We start from the raw sequence: 27,237 nt of genomic DNA on the forward strand, positions 1-27,237 counted from the left end.
AACTCTTAAAGGTACAATGTTTTCATAATAACGTCATCTCTTAACCTTTAAAAACAATACAAAAGTTACATACATTTTAATATTCCACCTCTCGTCATGACCACCATTGTGGCTGACGGAAACCATTGTTCCAAAGTCCCTTTATTGCATGTTTAATGTTCTGAGGCCAGTTCTCCATTGTTAGGACAAAGGAATTTCTCTGTGGCCTAAGGTTTATTATGGGCATGAGGTGTCATAAACCCGCACATCTTCAGACCCCTAGATCTCTCCTCCTCTGTTGGGGATTTGGGAGATAATCTGTAGGGTGGTGGTCTCCTGTACCCTGACCTGATCAGGACAGTCATGACACCTCTCACCCACACACACACACACCCACCCACACATATACCCTCTCACACACCCACACACACCCACACATATACCCTCTCACCCACACACACACACCCACACATATACCCTCTCACACACACACACACACACACCCACACATATACCCTCTCACACACACACACACACACCCACACATATACCCTCTCACACACACCCACACACACCCACACATATACCCTCTCACCCACACACACACCCACACATATACCCTCTCACCCACACACACACCCACACATATACCCTCTCACACACACACACACACACACACACACCCACACATATACCCTCTCACCCACACACACACACACCCACACATATACCCTCTCACCCACACACACACACACCCACACATATACCCTCTCACACACACACACACACACACCCACACATATACCCTCTCACACACACACACACACACACCCACACATATACCCTCTCACCCACACACACACACCCACACATATACCCTCTCACACACACACACACACACACCCACACATATACCCTCTCACACACACACACACCCACACATATACCCTCTCACACACACACACACACACACTCACACATATACCCTCTCACACACACACACACACACCCACACATATACCCTCTCACCCACACACACCCACACACACACATATACCCTCTCACACACACACACACACACACACACACACACCCACATATACCCTCTCACACACACACACACACACTCACACATATACCCTCTCACACACACACACACACACCCACACATATACCCTCTCACACACACACACACACACACATATACCCTCTCACACACACACACACCCACACATATACCCTCTCACACACACACACACTCACCGCATAGGGTTTCTGATGACAAAATGTCTTTGTTGTTCAAACACTGATTCTCACAGATATCACAGAGATGGACCATCATACTGACTCCACATATTGAGCATTGGGGATGTGATCTTTGAGTAAAGAATCATTATTAAAAAGAATAACAACTTAATCACACTGGTATTCTAGGCATTAAGATTACCAGGGTGCTGGACTTCCTCTTTGTTTGAATAAGTATAATTTTTTAACCTGGTAGCACAGTAATGTGAGAAAGTTTACACTTTCAAATGAGTATACAATAATAACAGACTTCACAGAAATGTTTTTGAATATTCTTTGGACATGATTCTGGTGAACAGTATTTTGAACAGGATTCTGTTTCTGTTCTTGTCATGTGGATCACTTGACAATGCTCAAATCTAGGACCCCCCCTCCCTCTGTAATGTGCCTTTATGTTGTATTATCTAATGATTAGAAGAATGGAGGTCGGGACGTCTGATCGTTTGTTGAACTTTATTGAAAACATTACAAGTATACATACACTGTTGTTCACTAGTTCTTTAGCTCAACTAGCGCAGGAGTAAAATACTGGAATGGAGTACTGAGTGTATCCATTCAAACTGGATTTACAAGTTGCATGGACTCTCTCTCTCTCTCTCTCTCTCTCTCTCTCTCTCTCTCTCTCTCTCTCTCTCTCTCTCTCTCTCTCTCTCTCTCTCTCTCTCTCCCTCTCCCTCTCCCTCCTTACAGTAAAGAGACCAGGCCTTTCACAGTGATACTCATGACTAGAGGAAGGTATCCAGGCTGGTCCTTCATCTCTGTCCTCAGTGTGTCCTCCTCTCTCTTCAGTGTAACTTTAGAGTGACCAAAGAGACTCTCTGTCCTCCCAAACACCACCTCCTCAGTCAGAACAGCCAGACCTGCATCTCTCAGAGAGAGGGTCTCCCCACTCCCTGCTGCCACATGCTGCACCTGGAGGACAAGCAGCACAGGAATACATTGATATGCTTTATTTTCTGGGTCATTCTTGAATTAAGGTTGCATTTGTATCCCTCGACTTTGCAATAATGACAAACACTTTAAAATGACAAATAGTTAGAGATTATACATGTTTTAATTGATATTTAACTGTTTATCAATGTGAAACATAATGGAAGTCCTGTATACTACAAAACTTGATTTTTATGCATTGTTTAAAGTACTTAGGGAAAGCAAATAGTCTTGTCCCAGTAGTGATGAGTAGAGTTGTTTCAGGGATTTAGAGACGTCTATCTATTATTTTGAATGCTATAAAATAAACAAATGTTTTTAATATCATTAGTGTTACTGCCTTGTAAATCACTCATTACAAAGATATACAAGGACCGTGAGCATTCTTTCCAGTGGCAAACTGTTATCAGGGTAGGGGTCTATATTAAATCAGATGATCAGCTAATCACACCCTTTTAGTATGTCATACATGGTATCATTCCAGTGATCATTTGGTGTTTAAATAAAACATGTAATTGGTGTAACTCAATTTAAATGAAGGGAAATTACACTGAGGAAAATTATTAATCAAATTACTTTTAAAGGTTAAATTACCTTAGATTTGAGATCGGTGGCCTAAATTACTAACAAATGTGTCATTGGTGTGACCTGTACTTTGATGCAACTCATCATTCAGGGCAGCCCCACCACTATCCAGTAGATGGTGCTGTTCTGCATGTAATTCTGGTTTTCATTCATGTCACAACATTATATCAGTAAGAAAACACATTTGATTTGTAATTGCTTGAGCTAATAAAGCATACAGGACGTCCTCGCTTCCCTGTTGTATTGTTATTTTGGTACATTTTATTTGAGGAAAGGCAGCTCCCTAATGTAGCTGTTTCAGCCTCCCTCAGTGATCTGGTGTGGAGAGGCTAGCCAGGGAACTCAGTCAGCTGTAGCCCGGTGCTGCTATAGAGATTCATTAGTAGTGTCCGCCCAAGAAGGCTTGATGTCATTTGCCACAGATAAATATACATCTTATCTCCTGTAGCAATTTCATAGTTGTTTATCGTCTTCTAGTTAGCTAGCTGAAAAGTCATCATGAATCATGTCAACAATCACCCAGCAAATAATTTTAAAACGTGTAGAGCTAAAACATCTTTGTGCTCATCAACCACTGAACAGGCCTCAGTTAAATTAGAGCAAGGTAGAAAATAATTAAACCTGAGTGGTTTGGATGGAACTTGCGGTGGCTAACAGCTGTTTGAGGAGGCTAGCTAGCTAGCTAGCTACTACATGTTGTTAATGATTGATGTCAGAATGTAATAACCCAGGGAACTGTATCTATACAATGGTTGAAGGGAGTAGCTTTATAAACGTTGTTGCTTTATTCATAACCTGAGCATCTTGTTAACAGACAGGCAACTGCACTCAGAATGGTGTTCTGCTGCGTCCCAATACTCTAACAATGATTATCAATATTGCAGACCGATGGTGATATATTTCTGAAGTAAAATAGACTTTACTCTATAAAGTATGCTGGACTACCGTGGTCTTCCTTGCAATAGGAGCCAAAGATCTGGGCAGTAGCTTTATACACTGGTCATAACCCTTATGTTATAACGTTTGTGTGTGTGGCTCAAACTCACTGCTGGGATTGGTTATTATTTAGGATGGTGCATTCAATGTGTAGTGTAGTAATTTATCGATGCATATTCACTTTTTTCATTGAGTTTCCCCACCAATATTTTTATGTTAAAAATCACCACTGGTTCCCGTCATTGGTGTTACTACTGCTAGTGGTGGTACAATGTTATCATAATGGTATAAATATTAGTTTATTTAACATGGGAAGATATGCCCCAATACATTTACATGAACAAAAAGCTAGAAAAATGAACTCCAGGTCATACAGGACTGGAGGCTCAATCAAGCAGGTGTGAACTCACCAGGATCTGCAGGGCCTGTAAGACTGGAGGACTGCAACAGGATCCCAACACAGAGAGACCCTCATCTGTCATTCCTGAAGAAATTATTATGCACACATAAAACCACAGTAGTGAAGCTAGTTTCCCAGGAACTGATCAAATAATAACTGGAGAATAACTGAAAACTGCTCGCCATCTCACCGTCCATGGCACTGACAATGAGGTGGACGGCACTGAGAAGTGAGGATCTGAACTCATCCTCATCCTTCCCAACACATTGGTCTACAAGATCCAGTATGGCCTGGACTGTTTCCCTCTCAGACTCTTCCAGATCACCCAGGTCAGGAGTCTCACCATCACACGTCTGATCCAGCTGTGATAAGAGAGAGAGAGAGAGAATATATTTAAGACAAGAGCATGTTACAGATTTTCTGGTTGATATATTAACCCCCTAGAGTTGATTGATCCACTGGTGCGTCAATCTAAGTTACATAACAAAAAAATCCCCATCGAAATCTGTTAGTTAAAGCTAGAGATATCTGGTATCTTCCGAACGGTTTGACCTACAAACTACTCCATGGAAAAGGGAGAATCCCACGAAGGTGTTCTCTGTTTTGCTCTACGATCCCCACAAGTGTCAGGAGACTAGTCTGAAGTCGGTACTGTCGATGTGTCAACTACTGATTGGTAGCATCCAAACGTTTGGGATACATAGTAAGGGGACCCCAAAGGGGAGATTCTCCCGAACACGATGGTGTTCTCCGTGTTTCTCTACGACCACAAGTGTCACGGGACTCGTCTGAAGGTAAACATTACCGGAATAAAAAAACAAATGGAAGTATGAAGGTAATTTTGTGCCCTCCCATCCCCCCCCCCCCCCCCAACGTCTTAGACTCAAAGGAATATATTCATTCCTGCCATTAGGTGTGTGTGTGTGTGTGTGTGTGTGTGTGTGTGTGTGTGTGTGTGTGTGTGTGTGTGTGTGTGTGTGTGTGTGTTTTGGCCCTGTTTCTGTACATGCCCAAGAAGGTGGTCCCGTTCCGAAATGGATCCGGGACTTTTCCACAGGACCCAATATGCATAAAGTACCCATTCCGAATGGACCCGAGGCCAGTCAGACCCGTTCCAAGAAAGGCTTGTGGAAAAACAGACCTAAACAGACCCACGCCGGCTCGGATCTGAGAGCCATTCAGATGTAAGAGCAGAAAGAGCGAGAGAAATAAACCTCCGACTTGGCGCAGCTAGTGTCTTCAATAAACGAGCGATATTAGCCAACTGGTTCACATTTATGTATCCTTAAAAACTGCCTTTAACAAAAGACAAAATAAATTAATCGTTGTTTCGATGTGAAGTATTGGTTTTTACTTGCCTAAAACAATAATTGTTCATCTCTCAGTTCAGCTGTCAGAGATTTGAGCGCAAATGCATCAGGGCATTGCATGCATACATTCCTGTAGGTATACTGTATTATATGAATAGAAAATAAATATATGGAAGCTTAGGCCCACTCTAGGGAGACCGAGAGGAAGATAGAGATATAGCGGTGCCATGTTCACCACACCAACATTTCTTTATCCTTGACAGATACTACTGCTATACAGAATGTCTTTATCCTTGACAGATACTACTGCTATACAGAATGTCTTTATCCTTTACAGATACTACTGCTATACAGAATGTCTTTATCCTTGACAGATACTACTGCTATACAGAATGTCTTTATCCTTTACAGATACTACTGCTATACAGAATGTCTTTATCCTTGACAGATACTACTGCTATACAGAATGTCTTTATCCTTGACAGATACTACTGCTATACAGAATGTCTTTATCCTTTACAGATACTACTGCTATACAGAATGTCTTTATCCTTTACAGATACTACTGCTATACAGAATGTCTTTATCCTTGACAGATACTACTGCTATACAGAATGTCTTTATCCTTGACAGATACTACTGCTATACAGAATGTCTTTATCCTTGACAGATACTACTGCTATACAGAATGTCTTTATCCTTTACAGATACTACTGCTATACAGAATGTCTTTATCCTTGACAGATACTACTGCTATACAGAATGTCTTTATCCTTGACAGATACTACTGCTATACAGAATGTCTTTATCCTTGACAGATACTACTGCTATACAGAATGTCTTTATCCTTGACAGATACTACTGCTATACAGAATGGGTGGAATGAGTTTGACACATTCTTAACGCCATTAAAAACTATAAAACAGCCCTTTACTAAAATTCGTACATTTTCGAGCAGAATATTTGTTTATAAAGATAACCATTATATTAGTAGAATAAAGGAGTAAATCCGGTAGACCTAAAACATTGTTCCTCACCTCAAGTTCAACTGTCGGCGCACTGCATTCATAGGCCTGCAGTAGGACTATAGCCTACTAATAGCCACACCATCACAAAAGTTTCTTAACTTTATCAGGGTAACGTCAACAGTTTCTTAAATTTATCAGGGTAATGTCAACAATTTCTTAACTTTATCAGGGTAATGTCAACAATTTCTTAACTTTATCAGGGTAACGTCAACAGTTTCTTAACTTTATCAGGGTAATGTCAACCGTTTCTTAACTTTATCAGGGTAATGTCAACAGTTTCTTAACTTTATCAGGGTAATGTCAACAGTTTCTTAACTTTATCAGGGTAACGTCAACAGTTTCTTAACTTTATCAGGGTAACGTCAACAGTTTCTTAACTTTATCAGGGTAATGTCAACAGTTTCTTAACTTTATCAGGGTAATGTCAACAGTTTCTTAACTTTATCAGGGTAACGTCAACAGTTTCTTAACTTTATCAGGGTAACGTCAACCGTTTCTTAACTTTATCAGGGTAACGTCAACAGTTTCTTAACTTTATCAGGGTAACGTCAACAGTCAGTCAAGTCATTGTTAATAGGGACAACAGGATCAGGTTACTATATTGTGGCATTACATTTAGAATGATGTCTGGCCCTCTGTTTTTTCTTTGTCATGGTTTGAGTGTAAGTAGGCCTGTAGTAGCCCTATAGTAGCCCTATAGTAGCCCTATGGTAGTATCCCTATAGTAGTAGCCCTATAGTAGTAGCCCTATAGTAGTAGCCCTATAGTAAACCTATAGTAGTAGTCCTATAGTAGTAGCCCTATAGTAGTAGCCCTATAGTAGTAGCCCTATAGTAGCCCTATAGTAAACCTATAGTAGTAGTCCTATAGAAGTAGCCCTATAGTAGTAGCCCTATAGTAAACCTATAGTAGTAGTCCTATAGTAGTAGCCCTATAGTAGTAGCCCTATAGTAAACCTATAGTAGTAGTCCTATAGAAGCCCTATAATAGTAGCCCTATAGTAGTAGCCCTATAGTAGCCCTATAGTAGCCCTATAGTAAACCTATAGTAGTAGCCCTTAATAGTAGTCCTATAGAAGCCCTATAGTAGTAGCCCTATAGTAGCCCTATAGTAGTAGCCCTATAGTAGCCCTATAGTAGTAGCCCTATATTAGCCCTATAGTAAACCTATAGTAGTAGTCCTATAGAAGCCCTATAATAGTAGCCCTATAGTAGTAGCCCTATAGTAGCCCTATAGTAGCCCTATAGTAAACCTATAGTAGTAGCCCTCAATAGTAGTCCTATAGAAGCCCTATAGTAGTAGCCCTATAGTAGCCCTATAGTAGTAGCCCTATAGTAGCCCAATAGTAGTAGCCCTATAGAAACCCTACAGTAGTAACCCTATAGTAGTAGTCCTATAGTAGCCCTATAGTAGCAGTCCTATAGTAGCCCTATAGTAGCCCTATAGAAACCCTACAGTAGTAACCCTATAGTAGTAGTCCTAGAGTAGCCCTATAGTAGCCCTATAATAGCAGTCCTATAGTAGCCCTATACAAGTAGTCCTATAGTAGCCCTATACTAGTAGTAAGATAGTAGCCCTATACTAGTAGTCCTATAGTAGCCCTATACTAGTAGTCCTATAGTAGCCCTATACTAGTAGTAAGATAGTAGCCCTATACTAGTAGTCCTATAGTAGCTCTATACTAGTAGTCCTATAGTAGCCCTATACTAGTAGTCCTATAGTAGCCCTATACTAGTAGTCCTATAGTAGTAGTCCTATAGTAGCCCTATAGTAGTAGTCCTATAGTAGCCCTATAGCAGTAGCCCTATAGTATCCCTATACTAGTAGTCCTATAGTAGCCCTATACTAGTAGTCCTATAGTAGCCCTATAGTAGTAGCCCCATAGTAGTAGCCCTATAGTAACCCTATAGTAGTAGTCCAATAGTAGCCCTATAGTAGTAGTCCTATAGTAGTAGCCCTATAGTAGTAGCCCTATAGTAGTAGCCCTATAGTAGTAGTCCTATTGTAACCCTATAGTAGTAGTCCAATAGTAGCCCTATAGTAGTCCTATAATAGCCCTATAGTCTTCCTATAGTAGCCCTATAGTAGCCCTATACTAGTAGTCCTATAGTAACCCTATAGTAGTAGTTGTGTAGTAGTCCTATAGTAGTAGTCCTATAGTAGGCCCATAGTAGTAGTCCTATAGTAGTAGTCCTATAGTAGCCCTATACTAGTAGTCCTATAGTAGCCCTATACTAGTAGTCCTGTAGTAGCCCTATACTAGTAGTCCTATAGTAGCCCTATAGTAGTCCTATAGTAGCCCTATAGCAGCCCTATACTAGTAGTCATATAGTAACCCTATAGTAGTAGTCCTATAGTAGCCCTATAGTAGTAGCCCTATAGTAGTAGCCCTATAGTAGTAGTCCTATAGTAGTAGCCCTATAGTAGTAGCCCTATAGTAGTAGCCCTATAGTAGTAGCCCTATAGTAGTAGTCCTATAGTAGTAGCCCTATAGTAGTAGCCCTATAGTAGTAGCCCTATAGTAGTAGTCCTATAGTAGTAGCCCTATAGTAGTAGTCCTATAGTAGCCCCATAGTAGTAGCCCTATAGTAGTAGCCCTATAGTAGTAGTCCTATAGTAGTAGCCCTATAGTAGTAGTCCTATAGTAGTAGTCCTATAGTAGTAGGCCTATAGTAGTAGTCCTATAGTAGTAGCCCTATAGTAGTAGTCCTATAGTAGTAGTCCTATAGTAGTAACCCTATAGTAGTAGTCCTATAGTAGTAGCCCTATAGTAGTAGCCCTATAGTAGTAGCCCTATAGTAGTAGCCCTATAGTAGTAGCCCTATAGTAGTAGCCCTATAGTAGTAGTCCTATAGTAGTAACCCTATAGTAGTAGTCCTATAGTAGTAGTCCTATAGTAGTAGCCCTATAGTAGTAGCCCTATAGTAGTAGCCCTATAGTAGTAGTCCTATAGTAGTAGTCCTATAGTAGTAGCCCTATAGTAGTAGCCCTATAGTAGTAGCCCTATAGTAGTAGCCCTATAGTAGTAGCCCTATAGTAGTAGTCCTATAGTAGTAGCCCTATAGTAGTAGTCCTATAGTAGTAGCCCTATAGTACCATAAATTCCGGACTATAAGCCGCAACTTTTTTCCCAGCTTTGAACCTCGCGGCTTAAACAATGACGCGGCTAATATATGGATTTTTCCCGCTTTCAATTTTTTTTCTTCCAAAAAAACATTCTGTGACGTGCTCAGTTGTTTGGCGGCATGAAGCTTTCATTAGACCAATGAAATTGCCGAACGGGTTAAGGTCAAACAACTTTTTTGTTTACTGTTTAGATTAAATCGAGCACTCTCAAACTTCCCATCATTCTGATTACGGTAGTCATTTTGTCACCCTCATCATGGCAAAGACACAGAGAAATGCATATGATGCAGCTTTCATGTTGAAGGCGATTGATCTGGCTGTTGGAAAAGGAAATAGAGCTGCTGCACGGGAGCTTGGTCTTAATGAGTCGATGATAAGACGTTGGAAACAGCAGCGTGAGGAATTGACTCAGTGCAAAAAGACAACTAAAGCTCACTGCAAATTTTTTATTTTTTGTTACATGCCGTGTTTCGTTAAAGCATATTTATTTTTGTTACAAGCCGTGTTTCGTTAAAGCCTATTTATTTTTGTTACAAGCCATGTTTCATTAAAGCCTGTGTAAAGTGAATTTGTTTCAATGTACCGGTAGGCACCTGCGGCTTATAGACATGTGCGGCTTATTTATGTTCAAAATAATATATTTTTTTAAATTCAGTGGGTGCGGCTTATATTCAGGTGCGCTTAATAGTCCGGGAATTACGGTAATAGTCCTATAGTAGTAACCCTATAGTAGTAGTCTTATAGTAGTTGTCCTATAGTAGTATACTAATTTACGACTACTATAGGGCTACTACTATAGGGCTACTACTATAGACTACTATAGGCCTACTACTATAGGGTTACTACTATAGGGCTACTACTATAGGCTACTACTATAGGACTACTACTATAGGGCTGCTACTATAGGACTACTACTATAGGGCTACTACTATAGGACTACTACTATAGGGCTACTACTATAGGGCTACTACTATAGGACTACTACTATAGGACTACTACTATAGGGCTACTACTATAGGGCTACTACTATAGGCTACTACTATAGGGCTACTACTATAGGGTTACTATAGGGCTACTACTATAGGACTACTACTATAGGGTTACTACTATAGGCTACTACTATAGGGCTACTACTATAGGGCTACTACTATAGGACTACTATAGGACTACTACTATAGGGCTACTACTATAGGACTACTACTATAGGGCTACTACTATAGGGCTACTACTATAGGGCTACTACTATAGGGCTACTACTATAGGACTACTACTATAGGGCTACTATAGGGCTACTACTATAGGGCTACTACTATAGGACTACTACTATAGGGCTACTACTATAGGACTACTACTATAGGGCTACTACTATAGGGCTACTACTATAGGGTTACTATAGGACTACTATAGGACTACTACTATAGGGCTAGTAGTCCTATAGTAGTAGTCCTTTACGGCAAGCGGATTGCCATCGGACCCCGGCATCGTCTCGGGCAGAATGTATGGCTCTCCACCCGGGATCTGCCCCTCCGGGTGGAGTCTCGCAAACTGTCCCCACGGTTTATCGACCCCTTCCCCATCTCCAAGGTCATTAGCCCCTCTGCTGTTCGTCTTCTGTTGCCCCCCTTACCCTTCGTATACACCCCACCTTTCATGTATCCTGTATCAAGCCCGTGTCTCACAGTCCCTTGTCTTCCATTTCCAGGCCCACCCCTCCTCCCCGGGTCGTCGATGGCCATCCGGCGTACACGGTGAGACGCCTCCTGAGGGTTCGACCACGGGGCAGGGGTTTCCAGTACCTGGTTGACTGGGAGGGTTATGGCCCGGAGGAGAAGTGCTGGGTCCCCGCTAGAGACATCCTGGACCCAGCCCTCATCACCGACTTCCACCGCTGGCACCCCGGTCAAGCAGGTATGCGCCCATGTAGGACGCCAGGTTTCGCTCCTAGAGGGCGGGGTACTGTCATGCCCTGATCTGTTTCACCTGTCTCTGTGCTTGTCTCCAACCCCCTCCAGGTGTCGCCCATCTTCCCCGTTATCCCCTGTGTACTTATTATACCTGTGTTCTCTGTTTGTCTGTTGCCAGTTTGTCTTGTTTGTCAAGCTTACCAGCGTTTGTCCTGTCAGCTCCTGTCTTTTCCCAGCTTCTATTTTTCTCGCCCTCCTGGTATTTGACCCTTGCCTGTCCTGACCCTGAGACTGCCTGCCGTCCTGTACCTCTGCCCCTATCTAGATTTCCGACCTCTGCCTGACCTGACCCTGAGCCTGCCTGCCGTCCTGTACCTTTGCCTCTGTTGCTGAAATAAACATTGTTACTTCGACTCGGTCTGCATCTGGGTCTTACCTTATCCTGATAATACTCTTTTTCCTCTAACCTTGGCTTTACTTCATTGAAAAAGGCCTCAATCTTCAGGAATAACAGTAGCCTAGACAAAGGCTCCTTTTACTCACTCGCTCTCTCTCTCCCTCTCCTCAGCAGCAGGGGCACGTCAGGTGAGCGGCCGGAATCAGTTTCAGTTGGACATAAGCTATACATTTTATTGAGTTGCAATTGGCTGAAACAGACATTAAGAGGACGGGTCCAATCAGGTCCATTCGGTTAATCAATTGTAATTGCACATACCCAAAACCCGTGGCAATTAGATCAGACCCGACCCAGAGCCGAGACAAAAGTCAGAATTTAGGATTTCAGATCTGTTGGACCCGTGAAGACCTCTACCACTCACCACACTCTCCAGCACACTGACTGCCTCTCTGTCCTCCATGGTTGTCTTGAGGAGCTGGAGCAGAGAGGAGCGTTTGGCCACCGGAAGGGTTAACAGGAGCTGGAAATGACCACTCAGTTTGTCCAGTTCTGTCAACACACAAACAACACAGAGACCATTTTGTCAAAGTGTCATATTTTTATGTAGCAAATCATTTATTTTTATATTCCAAAAGTGTGGAAACATTGTAATTACCAATCAAAGAGAAAGATTTAAATATGGAACATTCCATTAAGTAGACAACATGTTGACCAGACATTCCATTCAGTAGACTACATTACATGTTGACCAGACGTTCCATTGAGTAGACTACATTACATGTTGACCAGACGTTCCATTCAGTAGACTACGTTACATGTTGACCAGACGTTCCATTCAGTAGACTACATGTTGACCAGACGTTCCATTCAGTAGACTACATGTTGACCAGACATTCCATTCAGTAGACTACATTACATGTTGACCAGACATTCCATTCAGTAGACTACATTACATGTTGACCAGACGTTCCATTCAGACCAGACGTTCCATTCAGTAGACTACATGTTGACCAGACGTTCCATTCAGTAGACTACATTACATGTTTACCAGACGTTCCATTCAGTAGACTACATGTTGACGAGACATTCCATTCAGTAGACTACATTACATGTTGACCAGACGTTCCATTCAGTAGACTACATCACATGTTGACCAGACATTCCATTCAGTAGACTACATTACATGTTGACCAGATGTTCCATTCAGTAGACTACATTACATGTTGACCAGACGTTCCATTCAGTAGACTACATGTTGACCAGACGTTCCATTCAGACCAGACGTTCCATTCAGTAGACTACATGTTGACCAGACGTTCCATTCAGTAGACTACATTACATGTTGACCAGACGTTCCATTCAGTAGACTACATTACATGTTGACCAGACATTCCATTCAGTAGACTACATTACATGTTGACCAGACGTTCCATTCAGTAGACTACATGTTGACCAGACTTCCATTCAGTAGACTACATTACATGTTGACCAGATGTTCCATTCAGTAGACTACATTACATGTTGACCAGCCATTCCATTCAGTAGACTACATTACATGTTGACCAGATGTTCCATTCAGTAGACTACATGTTGACCAGATGTTCCATTCAGTAGACTACATTACATGTTGACCTGACGTTCCATTCAGTAGACTACATGTTGACCAGATGTTCCATTCAGTAGACTACATTACATGTTGACCAGACGTTCCATTCAGTAGACTACATTACATGTTGACCAGACGTTCCATTCAGTAGACTACATGTTGACCAGACGTTCCATTCAGTAGACTACATGTTGACCAGACGTTCCATTCAGTAGACTACATTACATGTTGACCAGACGTTCCATTCAGTAGACTACATGTTGACCAGACGTTCCATTCAGTAGACTACATGTTGACCAGACGTTCCATTCAGACCAGACGTTCCATTCAGTAGACTACATGTTGACCAGACGTTCCATTCAGTAGACTACATTACATGTTGACCAGACATTCCATTCAGTAGACTACATTACATGTTGACCAGACGTTCCATTCAGTAGACTACATGTTGACCAGACATTCCATTCAGTAGACTACATTACATGTTGACCAGATGTTCCATTCAGTAGACTACATTACATGTTGACCAGACATTCCATTCAGTAGACTACATTACATGTTGACCAGATGTTCCATTCAGTAGACTACATGTTGACCAGATGTTCCATTCAGTAGACTACATTACATGTTGACCTGACGTTCCATTCAGTAGACTACATGTTGACCAGATGTTCCATTCAGTAGACTACATTACATGTTGACCAGACGTTCCATTCAGTAGACTACATTACATGTTGACCAGACGTTCCATTCAGTAGACTACATGTTGACCAGACGTTCCATTCAGTAGACTACATTACATGTTGACCAGACGTTCCATTCAGTAGACTACATGTTGACCAGACGTTCCATTCAGTAGACTACATTACATGTTGACCAGACATTCCATTCAGTAGACTACATTACATGTTGACCAGACGTTCCATTCAGTAGACTACATGTTGACCAGACGTTCCATTCAGTAGACTACATTACATGTTGACCAGACGTTCCATTCAGTAGACTACATGTTGACCAGACGTTCCATCCAGTAGACTACATTACATGTTGACCAGACGTTCCATTCAGTAGACTTCATGTTGACCAGACGTTCCATTCAGTAGACTACATTACATGTTGACCAGACGTTCCATTCAGTTCCATACATGTTGACCAGACGTTCCATTCAGTAGACTACATGTTGACCAGACGTTCCATTCAGTAGACTACATGTTGACCAGACGTTCCATTCAGTAGACTACATGTTGACCAGACGTTCCATCCAGTAGACTACATGTTGACCAGACGTTCCATTCAGTAGACTACATGTTGACCAGACGTTCCATCCAGTAGACTACATGTTGACCAGACGTTCCATCCAGTAGACTACATGTTGACCAGACGTTCCATTCAGTAGACTACATGTTGACCACTAGACAGGATACATTACCCTCCACTGGCATTATTACCTTCGTTCAGATTTAGGGGGCTGTTGGGAACAAAGTCGCCTCTCAGGTCCACAATTCCATCCTCTTCAATCTCATCCTTTGACCAAACCTTTTCAAAGCCCCCATTGTTGCGGATGAGGCACAGCTCTGTGGACAAGAGCAGACAACCAGTCACATAACCAGACATAACCAGTCACACACAGACAGATACAGTGGCTGTACTAAATACACTGAGGAACATAGACTCTGGCTGTGTACTTTATCATGGTACTTAACCATGCAGCTATACCTGGGACATTGATAAACCATACACTTCCTCACCAAACGTTCCATTGCATTTGACGTAGAGTTCAATCAGACTGTAGGCCATGACAGTATTTGCAGGAATACCCAGCGACACATCACTTTCTGTCTGTGTACTACCGCTCTGCTTCATAGAGGCCTGTGGAAAACATTTAAAATTAGTCAGAGACGTTTGGTGCACAGATGACCCAGATTCTAACCCAGACAGTCACATATACTACACCATTACATTTTCAGGAAGTGGTTCTAATGATAAAAACACGATTTGCTGCCTTTTGAGAAGTGTAACTTGCTCAAATGTATTTGGGGATTTCACCTAATTTGAACAGTCTCTCATAAAGAGCATAGGTTCAACTTCGTAAAAAAACATGTTTTCCCATCTCAAGAGGTATTTTTTTAATGATTATAATAAGTGCCTATTAAGTAACAGGGTTGACCATTTTAAATCAGCCATAAATATCCTTGTGACAGGGGGAATGGAAGCCTGTTGTTCTCAGGGAGTGGCAGTGGAAAGAAAGCTTCCCCATGTATTTGTTTACATCTATGGATAACAGGTTTGAAGTGTTATGCTCGACCCACTCAGTTTTCCACCACAAAACACCAGAATATTGACTAAAAGAGTAGAAGCAGTTTACCTGCTTTTACACTTTCATTTGACTATTAGATGTTCAGTATTTCTTTAGAAAACAGTTTCACCATATTAAAACAAGAGTTCAGTTCACGTAACAGGGTTGACCTTAAAAAGATGGACAGACGTAAATTAATCACAGTAAATAAATACAAATCTTCAGATATGACTTTGTCAAAACAACAAAAGAACTAGGGTTTTTACAATGATGGTGAAAACGTGGAGAAATGTTGGGATAAGTGGGTTAAACATTTTCCAGAAGTCACAGTCAAAATGCTGAATTGTGGCGTTTTAGAAAGTCTTTATTCAAATAAAAAAATGGTACTGAAAATATCAAAGGTACCCTGTGAGTATTACGACTACTGAACAGACATCTGTGAGTATTACGACTACTGAACAGACATCTGTGACTATTACCACTACGGAACAGACATCTGTGAGTATTACCACTACTGAACAGACATCTGTGAGTATTACCATTACTGAACAAACATCTGTGACTATTACCACTACTGAACAGACATCTGTGACTATTACCATTACTGAACAGACATCTGTGACTATTTCCACTACGGAACAGACATTTGAGTATTACCATTACTGAACAGACATCTGTGAGTATTACGACTACTGAACAGACATCTGTGACTATTACCACTACGGAACAGACATCTGTGAGTATTACCACTACGGAACAGACATCTGTGAGTATTACCACTACGGAACAGACATCTGTGAGTATTACCACTACGGAACAGACATCTGTGAGTATTACCATTACTGAACAGACATCTGTGACTATTACCATTACTGAACAGACATCTGTGAGTATTACCACTACGGAACAGACATCTGTGAGTATTACCACTACGGAACAGACATCTGTGAGTATTACCACTACTGAACAGACAGACATCTGTGAGTATTACCATTACTGAACGGACATCTGTGACTATTACCATTACTGAACAGACATCTGTGACTATTACCACTACGGAACAGACATCTGTGAGTATTACCACTACGGAACAGACATCTGTGAGTATTACCATTACTGAACAGACATCTGTGACTATTACCATTACTGAACAGACATCTGTGAGTATTACCCTTACGGAACATACATTTGTGAGGATTACGACCACTGAACAGACATCTGTGACTATTACCACTACTGAACAGACATCTGTGAGTATTACCACTACTGAACAGACAGACATCTGTGAGTATTACCACTACGGAACAGACATCTGTGAGTATTACCACTACTGAACAGACAGACATCTGTGACTATTACCACAACGGAACATACATTTGTGAGTATTACGACCACTGAACAGACATCTGTGACTATTACCACTACTGAACAGACATCTGTGAGTATTACCACTACTGAACAGACAGACATCTGTGAGTATTACCACTACTGAACAGACATCTGTGAGTATTACCATTACTGAACAAACATCTGTGACTATTACCATAACTGAACAGACATCTGTGACTATTTCCACTACGGAACAGACATCTGAGTATTACCATTACTGAACAGACATCTGTGAGTATTACGACTACTGAACAGACATCTGTGACTATTACCACTACGGAACAGACATCTGTGAGTATTACCACTACGGAACAGACATCTGTGAGTATTACCACTACGGAACAGACATCTGTGAGTATTACCACTACGGAACAGACATCTGTGAGTATTACCATTACTGAACAGACATCTGTGAGTATTACCATTACTGAACAGACATCTGTGAGTATTACCACTACGGAACAGACATCTGTGAGTATTACCACTACGGAACAGACATCTGTGAGTATTACCACTACTGAACAGACAGACATCTGTGAGTATTACCATTACTGAACGGACATCTGTGACTATTACCATTACTGAACAGACATCTGTGACTATTACCACTACGGAACAGACATCTGTGAGTATTACCACTACGGAACAGACATCTGTGAGTATTACCATTACTGAACAGACATCTGTGACTATTACCATTACTGAACAGACATCTGTGACTATTACCACTACTGAACAGACATCTGTGAGTATTACCACTACTGAACAGACAGACATCTGTGAGTATTACCACTACGGAACAGACATCTGTGAGTATTACCACTACTGAACAGACAGACATCTGTGACTATTACCACTACGGAACATACATTTGTGAGTATTACGACCACTGAACAGACATCTGTGACTATTACCACTACTGAACAGACATCTGTGAGTATTACCACTACTGAACAGACAGACATCTGTGAGTATTACCACTACTGAACAGACATCTGTGATTATTACCACTACTGAACAGACATCTGTGATTATTACCACTACTGAACAGCAGTTTTTAGTTCATGTCAATTTACTGTACTTGGGAACTGTTCAATTTCTGTGAACCCAACTTTTAATCTCCGTTGTGTAGAATGGCCTCTTAAAATATGTAAAACTGCCTAGGTAAAGAATTGTGAAATTTCCATCACCATTACGACTACTGAACAGACAGACATCTGTGACTATTACGACTACTGAACAGACATCTGTGACTGTCACCACTACTGAACAGACATCTGTGAGTATTACGACTACTGAACAGACAGACATCTGTGAGTATTACGACTACTGAACAGACAGACATCTGTGAGTATTACAACTACTGAACAGACATACATCTGTGAGTATTACGACTACTGAACAGACAGACATCTGTGAGTATTACGACTACTGAACAGACAGACATCTGTGAGTATTACGACTACTGAACAGACAGACATCTGTGAGTATTACGACTACTGAACAGACAGACATCTGTGAGTATTACGACTACTGAACAGACATCTGTGAGTATTACGACTACTGAACAGACAGACATCTGTGAGTATTACGACTACGGAACATACATTTGTGAGTATTACGACCACTGAACAGACATCTGTGACTATTACCACTACTGAACAGACATCTGTGACTGTCACCACTACTGAACAGACATCTGTGAGTATTACCACTACGGAACAGACATCTGTGAGTATTACCACTACTGAACAGACATCTGTGAGTATTACAATTACTGAACAGACAGACATCTGTGAGTATTACCATTACTGAACAGACATCTGTGAGTATTACGACTACTGAACAGACATCTGTGACTATTACCACTACTGAACAGACATCTGTGAGTATTACCATTACTGAACAGACATCTGTGAGTATTACGACTACTGAACAGACATCTGTGACTGTCACCACTACTGAACAGACATCTGTGAGTATTACGACTACTGAACAAACATCTGTGAGTATTACGACTACTGAACAGACAGACATATGTGAGTATTACGACTACTGAACAGACATCTGTGACTGTTACCACTACGGAACAGACATCTGTGATCTGTCAATATGGTCCTGACATTTACTTTATTTATGAAAGCCTAGCTATCATAAAGTTAGATTATTGAGATTAAAAATCTATTTTACAACTAAATCTGAGTTACCAGTAAAATATGAGGAAAATATCATTCACTTCAACAGAACACTTGGTAATCTTTCCTCCTACCTTCCCGCTCAGGAACACACAGGCACTCACGTTGGCTCCTACATTGCCACGCTTCTGGACATTGTTTGTGACCGGGCAAGGTAGTGACGTCATAATCCTCTCCGTCAAGACGCCTAACACTGCCCTGGGATTCACACGGGTCTGCTTGATCACAGGATGGGACATGTCCAGAACTCTGCAGGAGGGACACATTTTAGGTAATATTACATAGAAATCTGGAAACACTGGAAAGCTACTTTAAAAGTAAAGAAAATGGATGTACCAATCACAGATTGTCCCTTTAAACTAAGCTAGTAGTGAAAACAGTGAGGATGTTGTTTAAGTTTAAGGAAGTTGCTAAACCAGTACAGTTCCACTTCTTTGTTATCTGAAAGCACTTCAACCTGAAAATGACATTTTTACACAAAAGATGCCAGCCTGATGTCATTGCAAACAGTTTTGCTCGCTGGTCTTGGGTCTGAATATTGACTCCTTGGGAAGGTGAACTGTATGATGTATTATGACTGTATTATGACTGTATTGTGACTGTATCGTGACTGTATATGACTGTATATGACTGTAATGACTGTATTATGACTGTAAAGACTGTATAATGACTGTAATGACTGTATTATGACTGTAATGACTGTATAATGACTGTAATGACTGTAAAGACTGTATAATGACTGTAATGACTGTATATGACTGTATAATGACTGTATATGACTGTATATGACTGTATAATGACTGTATAATGACTGTATATGACTGTATAATGACTGTATATGACTGTATAATGACTGTATAATGACTGTAATGACTGTATATGACTGTATAATGACTGTAATGACTGTATAATGACTGTATAATGACTGTAATGACTGTATAATGACTGTATAATGACTGTATAATGACTGTATATGACTGTATAATGACTGTATAATGACTGTATAATGACTGTAATGACTGTATAATGACTGTAATGACTGTAAAGACTGTATAATGACTGTAATGACTGTATATGACTGTATAATGACTGTATTGTGACTGTATCGTGACTGTATATGACTGTATATGACTGTAATGACTGTATTATGACTGTAAAGACTGTATAATGACTGTAATGACTGTATTATGACTGTATTATGACTGTATTGTGACTGTATCGTGACTGTATATGACTGTATATGACTGTAATGACTGTATTATGACTGTAAAGACTGTATAATGACTGTAATGACTGTATTATGACTGTAATGACTGTATAATGACTGTAATGACTGTAAAGACTGTATAATGACTGTAATGACTGTATATGACTGTATAATGACTGTATATGACTGTATATGACTGTATAATGACTGTATAATGACTGTATATGACTGTATAATGACTGTATATGACTGTATAATGACTGTATAATGACTGTAATGACTGTATATGACTGTATAATGACTGTAATGACTGTATAATGACTGTATAATGACTGTAATGACTGTATAATGACTGTATAATGACTGTATAATGACTGTATATGACTGTATAATGACTGTATAATGACTGTATAATGACTGTAATGACTGTATAATGACTGTATAATGACTGTAATGACTGTATAATGACTGTAATGACTGTATAATGACTGTATAATGACTGTAATGACTGTATAATGACTGTATAATGATTGTAATGACTGTATATGACTGTATAATGACTGTATAATGACTGTATAATGACTGTAATGACTGTATAATGACTGTATAATGACTGTAATGACTGTATAATGACTGTATAATGACTGTAATGACTGTATAATGACTGTAATGACTGTATAATGACTGTATAATGACTGTAATGACTGTATAATGACTGTATAATGATTGTATATGACTGTATATGACTGTATGTTGACTGTATGTTGACTGTATGTTGACTGTGTGTTGACTGTATTATGACTGTTATTGTCACGACTTCCACCGAAGTTGGTTCCTCTCCTTGTTCGGGCGGCGTTCGGCGGTCGACGTCACCGACCTTCTAGCCATCGCCGATCCACTTTTCATTTTCCATTGGTTTTGTCTTGTCTTCCATCACACCTGGTTCCAATTCCATCAATTACATGTTGTCCTTGTCCGTAATTGTTTGTTGTAGTGCTTGTGCACGGTATGCTGGTATTTACTGGGTTTTGTTTGATCCATTTATTGTATTGTTCTGTTGACGGTGGTTTATGGTTATTAAACACAACCGTTGTAAATCAGTTTCCGCTCTCCTGCGCCTGACTTCTCTGCCACCAGTAGCATCGCATTACAGTTATGACTGTATTCTGACTGTATTCTGACTGTATTCTGACTGTTATGACTGTATTCTGATGTATTCTGACTGTATTCTGATGTATTCTGACTGTATTCTGACTGTATTCTGACTGTATTCTGATGTATTCTGACTGTATTCTGACTGTATTCTGATGTATTCTGATGTATTCTGACTGTATTCTGACTGTATTCTGATGTATTCTGACTGTATTCTGACTGTATTCTGACTGTATTCCAATGTATTCTGACTGTATTATGACTGTATTCTGATGTATTCTGACTGTATTCTGACTGTATTCTGATGTATTCTGACTGTACTCTGACTGTATTCTGATGTATTCTGACTGTATTCTGACTGTATTCTGATGTATTCTGACTGTATTCTGACTGTATTCTGATGTATTCTGACTGTATTCTGACTGTTATGACTGTATTCTGACTGTATTCTGACTGTATTCTGATGTATTCCGATGTATTCTGACTGTATTCTGACTGTATTCTGATGTATTCTGACTGTAGTCTGACTGTATTCTGACTGTATTCTGATGTATTCTGACTGTATTCTGACTGTATTCCGATGTATTCTGACTGTATTCTGATGTATTCTGACTGTATTCTGACTGTATTCAGACGTATTCTGACTGTATTCTGATGTATTCTGATGTATTATGACTGTATTATGACGTATTCTGACTTTATTCTGACTGTATTGTGACTGTATTATGATGTATTGTGACTGTATTGTGACTGTATTGTGACTGTATTATGATGTATTCTGACTGTATTGTGACTGTATTGTGACTGTATTATGACTGTATTGAACATACGTACAGTATAGGGTAACTCACCTGTCTTTTGAGTAGTTATGTAACTCCTTCACATCAACCTTCTCTTTGTTCAGGCTGCCAAGGGACAGCTTCTGTTTGGTGGACCATTTCCCTCCCACGGTAATGTTGAAATCAGCCAACTTTGCCTCCACGTTTTCGTCTGCGTTCATTTCTTTCTTGTCACCAAATATCCCACTGTAGTCCACAAAGTCAGACTCCTTGACAGCTGAGGGAATGTTCAACATTTGAATGGACTCTATGCTATTATACCACAGCACATATCTATAACAGCCACATCCATGACATTATCATTGTCCTATTCTGCTCAGAAAAACAAGAGTAGAATAAGTAAGTAAATCAATGGTCAGATATTTTAGAACAACAACCCATATGTTACGGATACAGGTATCCTGTGTGTGTATCCTGTATGTGTGTTTCTTTTCTCTCCTTCTCCCCTCACAGGTGACAATCATCACTCCCCAATCAGTCATCAATCAGTCCCCAATCAGAAGACACCTGCTCCTTTTCCCTCAACCAATCACAGCCCCTTTCCCTTGGTTTAAAAACCCAGTCAGTTGTTTTCTCCCCAGATCAATCTTTGTGTTCATTTTCTCAATCTCGCTCTGTGTCCCTCTCGCTCTATTTTGTTCTTGCAACGACATGTCACATTTGTCCGGTAATCCTGTGAGTATTGTTTTGTTGTTTGACTGTTTGTTAGTTTGGTGGGAAAAGGGGGTACCAAGACAAGTCGCCCATGGGCATACATTACCCGTAGGAATACTTTGTCTAAGTACCCAAGTTAGAACTGGGCGGACCACCCACTGTATTTTTGGTTAGTTGGCTAGCTGTTCTTGAGGTAGGCTAGTCTAACTTAGGGGTGTTTTGGATTATTGTTTCTTTGCTTGGGTCCAGCTTAGCCCCTTTTCTCACACCCCATTACCGTGTGTTTAGCAATAAACCTTTAGAGTTTGACGGTAAACTTAAGTTGTCTGTGGTTTTTGGTTCTCACTGTTACTCGTCACTATAATTTGCATGAGTTATGTTACGGGTCTCGTATCCATCCCCCCCCCTAGACTGCCGGGCCAAAAGGGATTCGTAACACAATAGTTATTTGTCACTAGCTGGATACTCTGGTACTTACTTGGGCTTAAAGGTGTGTTTCCAGGCTCTCCAGGCTTCAGGACATCACCGAGGGTAAAGCCAGGGGACTGGTATTTGGGTTCCTGCCAGAAGCATCTGTGCCTGGTCTTGACAATGAGTGATCGGAGATTCAGTTTGTCTGTGTCATTCAGACTGGACACAGGGATCAGGCATCCCTCATGATCTGTGTCCTTCACGAAGGCTTTTGTGGCTTTGGCAAACATCTGAGAGATGGTGGTGGATCGTGTTTCTGCCTGCAGCAGATGGCAAAGACACAAATGACAAAGACATCTAAGAAACAAAACTAGGATGAACACATCGACACTCAATACATAACAGCTTCTGAAGAGCATTCTAAATACATTTCACAGTTGGCAAGACACTCAATAATGCAAACACAATCTCTTAGAAAGGTTCCCTTTTGCTGGGAAAAGAGTGGATCAGAACAGAGTGGCATTGCTTTTGACAAGACAGGAAACAGGATATAAACACAAACAGGATATAATTTCAGTCAAAACCATTGGTTGTGTATCATTCAAGGCTATTCATAGCATGCTGTAGATTTTTCTTCATTTTTATATCGCAAAAATCAGCCAGAGTTTCAATACTAGGTTCTCACTGCTTCTTCCTCTGGGTCCTTATGACACTGATAAATTGTAAAGATACAGTTTGTTATTAAGAATGACATTCTAGAATGTCTAAAGTGCAGGGAATTGGCTGTCATCCATGTTTAGGTCCTTGGTACATGCCAAGTTACTGATTCTGGATGTTTGTGACAAAGCAAGGTAGTGATGTTATAATCCTCTCCGTCAAGATGCCTAACACTACCCTGGGATTCTGCTTGATCACAGGATGGGACATGTCCAGAATTCTGCAGGAGGGACCCATTATAATCTGAGCCCTGACATTAGCCCTGTACAAACTTAAAGGAGAATGCCACCACTTTTTAACCTCATATTCATAATCAAATGTTCTTAATAGATCATTTGCTGAATACCTGACACCTAAATTAGGATTTCAAGTTTTTTTTATTAACATTCAACAGTTAGCAAACAACCTAATGTTCACTTCTAATAAAAGTTGTGTGTGTATCCCTTGCTCTTACAACAAAGGGTATAAAATAAACAAGCAGAGGAAACTAAAATAACCACACTTCTTAACCTTTACTTTGAGAGTTTAAAATAGTTTGATCTTGATTCAAATAAGCAATGAACAGATACTGTACTATTAGATAAGTTGCAAGATAATGCCTTTGAATTTGGCTTATCTACCAAATGAGTGGTAGAAAATATCAGTCCAACTTCCGTTACTAGCAAATTCAGACTTGACACCAAGGCTTTGTGTTAACCACAGAAGTATAGCTTACCACTTTAGACAGCCTACATCTGTGGTTATGCATGTGCGACTTAACCAAGTCACATAAATCTACACTCTTAGAACCATTTTTCCAAAAGGGTTCTTCAGGCTGTCACCATAGAACCCTTTTAAGTTCCAGGTAGAACCATTTTGGGTACCATGTCGAACCTTCTGTAGAAAGGGTTCTACATGGAACGCCAAAAGGGTTCTACCTGAAACCAAAAAGGGTTCTTCAAAGGGTTATCCTATGGGGACAGCCAAAGAACCCTTTTAGGTTCTCCATAGCACCTTTTTCTGTGTGTGGCTAAACTTCCAACATTCTAATATCAATGATACATATATGTATCCAAAACAACCTGTATTTCATTGTAGTATTTCATAATCTGCAAGAGCTTCAATACTTACAGTTTTTCAGTTTCTTCCTTCAGGTCCTATTGAGTCTGACAATTATTGACTTCAATCACTGTGTAACATCATGGGTAACTCTGGGCATCGGCTTTCAGTTGAAAAAAATGCACGCTCTTTTGGTACTTTAAACCAGCACAGCAGCTTTCACCGATCATAGTGTGTGTATGTTTCTAAAGATGTTACTTTTCTTTTTAAACGTCCTCTTCCACATATATAAGAGGGTAACTTACTTGTCTTTTGAGTTGTTAAGTAACCCTTTTACTTTTACTTCCTCTCTCTTCAGTCTCACTTCCTCTTTCTTCAAAGGACGACTCGAGTGTGGAGACGTGTTCAGTCCAAGAATTAAAGTTTAAATCCACTGCATCTGCTGCCAATTGTGTCCCCATGTCTACGCTGGCTTCTCCGCTGTCACAAAATGTCCCACTGTAGTCCACAATGTCACTCTCCTTGACAGCTGAGGGAAAGTTCAACATGACCATGGACTCTATTATGCCACAAAACACATCTGTGATGGCTACGTCCATGACATGATCATTTTCATAATCTATTCAGACATAGACTAACATAAATAATAAAATATCTATCACAACAACGACACAGGAGATGCATTCCAAATGCCCCCATAGTTTGAGTTTCTACACCCATTGTGCCTCAACACAATCCTGTCCTTGGAGCTCTCCGGAAAATTCCTTCGACCTCATTGCTTATTTTTTTACACTGACATGCACTGTGAACTGTGGGACCTCATATAGATAGGTGTGTGCCTTTCCAAATCATGTCCAATCAATTGAATTTACTAAAATCAAGTTGTAGAAACATCTCAAGCATGATCAATGGAAACAGGATGCACCTGAGCTCATTTTTGAGTCTCATAGCAAAGGGTCTGAATACTTATTATGTAAATAAGATATTTCTGATTTTATTTAATACATTTTCAAACATTTCTAAACCTGTTTTCGCTTTGTCATCATGGGGTATCTAAAATGGATTAATTATATTTTTAATACATTTTAGAATAAGGCTGTAGCATAACACAGTGTGGAAAATATTGTACGTATTCACACCTGAGTCAATACTTTGTAGAATCACCTTTGGCGGCGATTACAGCTTTGAGTCGTCATGGGGATGTCTGTATCAGCTTTGCACATCTGGATTTGAGGATTTTTCTCCCATTGTTCCTTGCGGATTTTCTCATGCTCTGTTAAGTCAGATGGGGATTAGCAGAGAACAGCAATCTTCAAGTCTTTCCACAGATTTTCAATGGGATTCAAGTCTGGGCTTTGGCGGGGCCACTCAAGGACTTTCACATTCTTGTTCTGAAGCCCTTCCAGCGTTGCTTTAGCTGTATGCTTCAGGTCACTGTCCTGTTAGAACGTAAATCTCCGCCCCAGTCGAAGGTCTGTTGCACTCTGAAGTAGGTTATCATCGAGGATTTGCCTGTATTTGGCTCTATTCATTGTTCCTTCTATCCTTACCAGTCTCCCAGTCCCTGCCGCTGAAAAGCATCCCCATAGCATGAGGCTGCCACCACCATGCTTCCCTGCGGGGATGGTGTTAGACGGGTAATGAGTTGTGCCTGGTTTTCTCCAGACATAGAGCTTTGCATTCAGGGCAAAGAGAGAAATTTTTGTCTCATCAGATCACTGAATATTTTGCCTTATGCTCTGAGTCTTTCACATGCCTTTTTGTGAACTCCAGGCATGCCGTCATGTGCCTTTCTCTGGAATGGCATCTTTCTGGCTACTCTCCCATAAAGCA

General features: G+C 40.5%; 1 protein-coding gene across 2 annotated transcripts; it reads right to left on the bottom strand.

Moving 5' to 3' along the window:
* Window positions 1-1,720: 1,720 nt before the first annotated feature.
* On the bottom strand, window positions 1,721-25,769 carry LOC115187748 (gasdermin-E). 2 transcript variants are annotated; one of them, XM_029746773.1, is made up of 11 exons: window positions 25,477-25,769; window positions 23,717-23,969; window positions 22,597-22,801; window positions 19,461-19,635; window positions 15,255-15,375; window positions 14,955-15,080; window positions 12,322-12,449; window positions 4,326-4,497; window positions 4,146-4,219; window positions 1,953-2,196; window positions 1,721-1,878 (listed from the first exon to the last, which is right to left on the bottom strand). In XM_029746773.1, the coding sequence occupies exons 2-10, from the start codon at window positions 23,937-23,939 to the stop codon at window positions 1,969-1,971; spliced, it is 1,452 nt and encodes a 483-aa protein (XP_029602633.1). In that variant the 5' UTR covers window positions 23,940-23,969; window positions 25,477-25,769; the 3' UTR covers window positions 1,721-1,878; window positions 1,953-1,968. The 2 variants fall into 2 exon arrangements, with proteins under 2 accessions (XP_029602633.1, XP_029602632.1); XM_029746772.1 differs by having other exon boundaries at window positions 1,721-1,882.
* Between the last annotated feature and the right edge of the window lie 1,468 nt (window positions 25,770-27,237).

Source organism: Salmo trutta, unplaced genomic scaffold, assembly GCF_901001165.1.
Source record: "Salmo trutta unplaced genomic scaffold, fSalTru1.1, whole genome shotgun sequence".
Taxonomy (NCBI): domain Eukaryota; kingdom Metazoa; phylum Chordata; class Actinopteri; order Salmoniformes; family Salmonidae; genus Salmo; species Salmo trutta.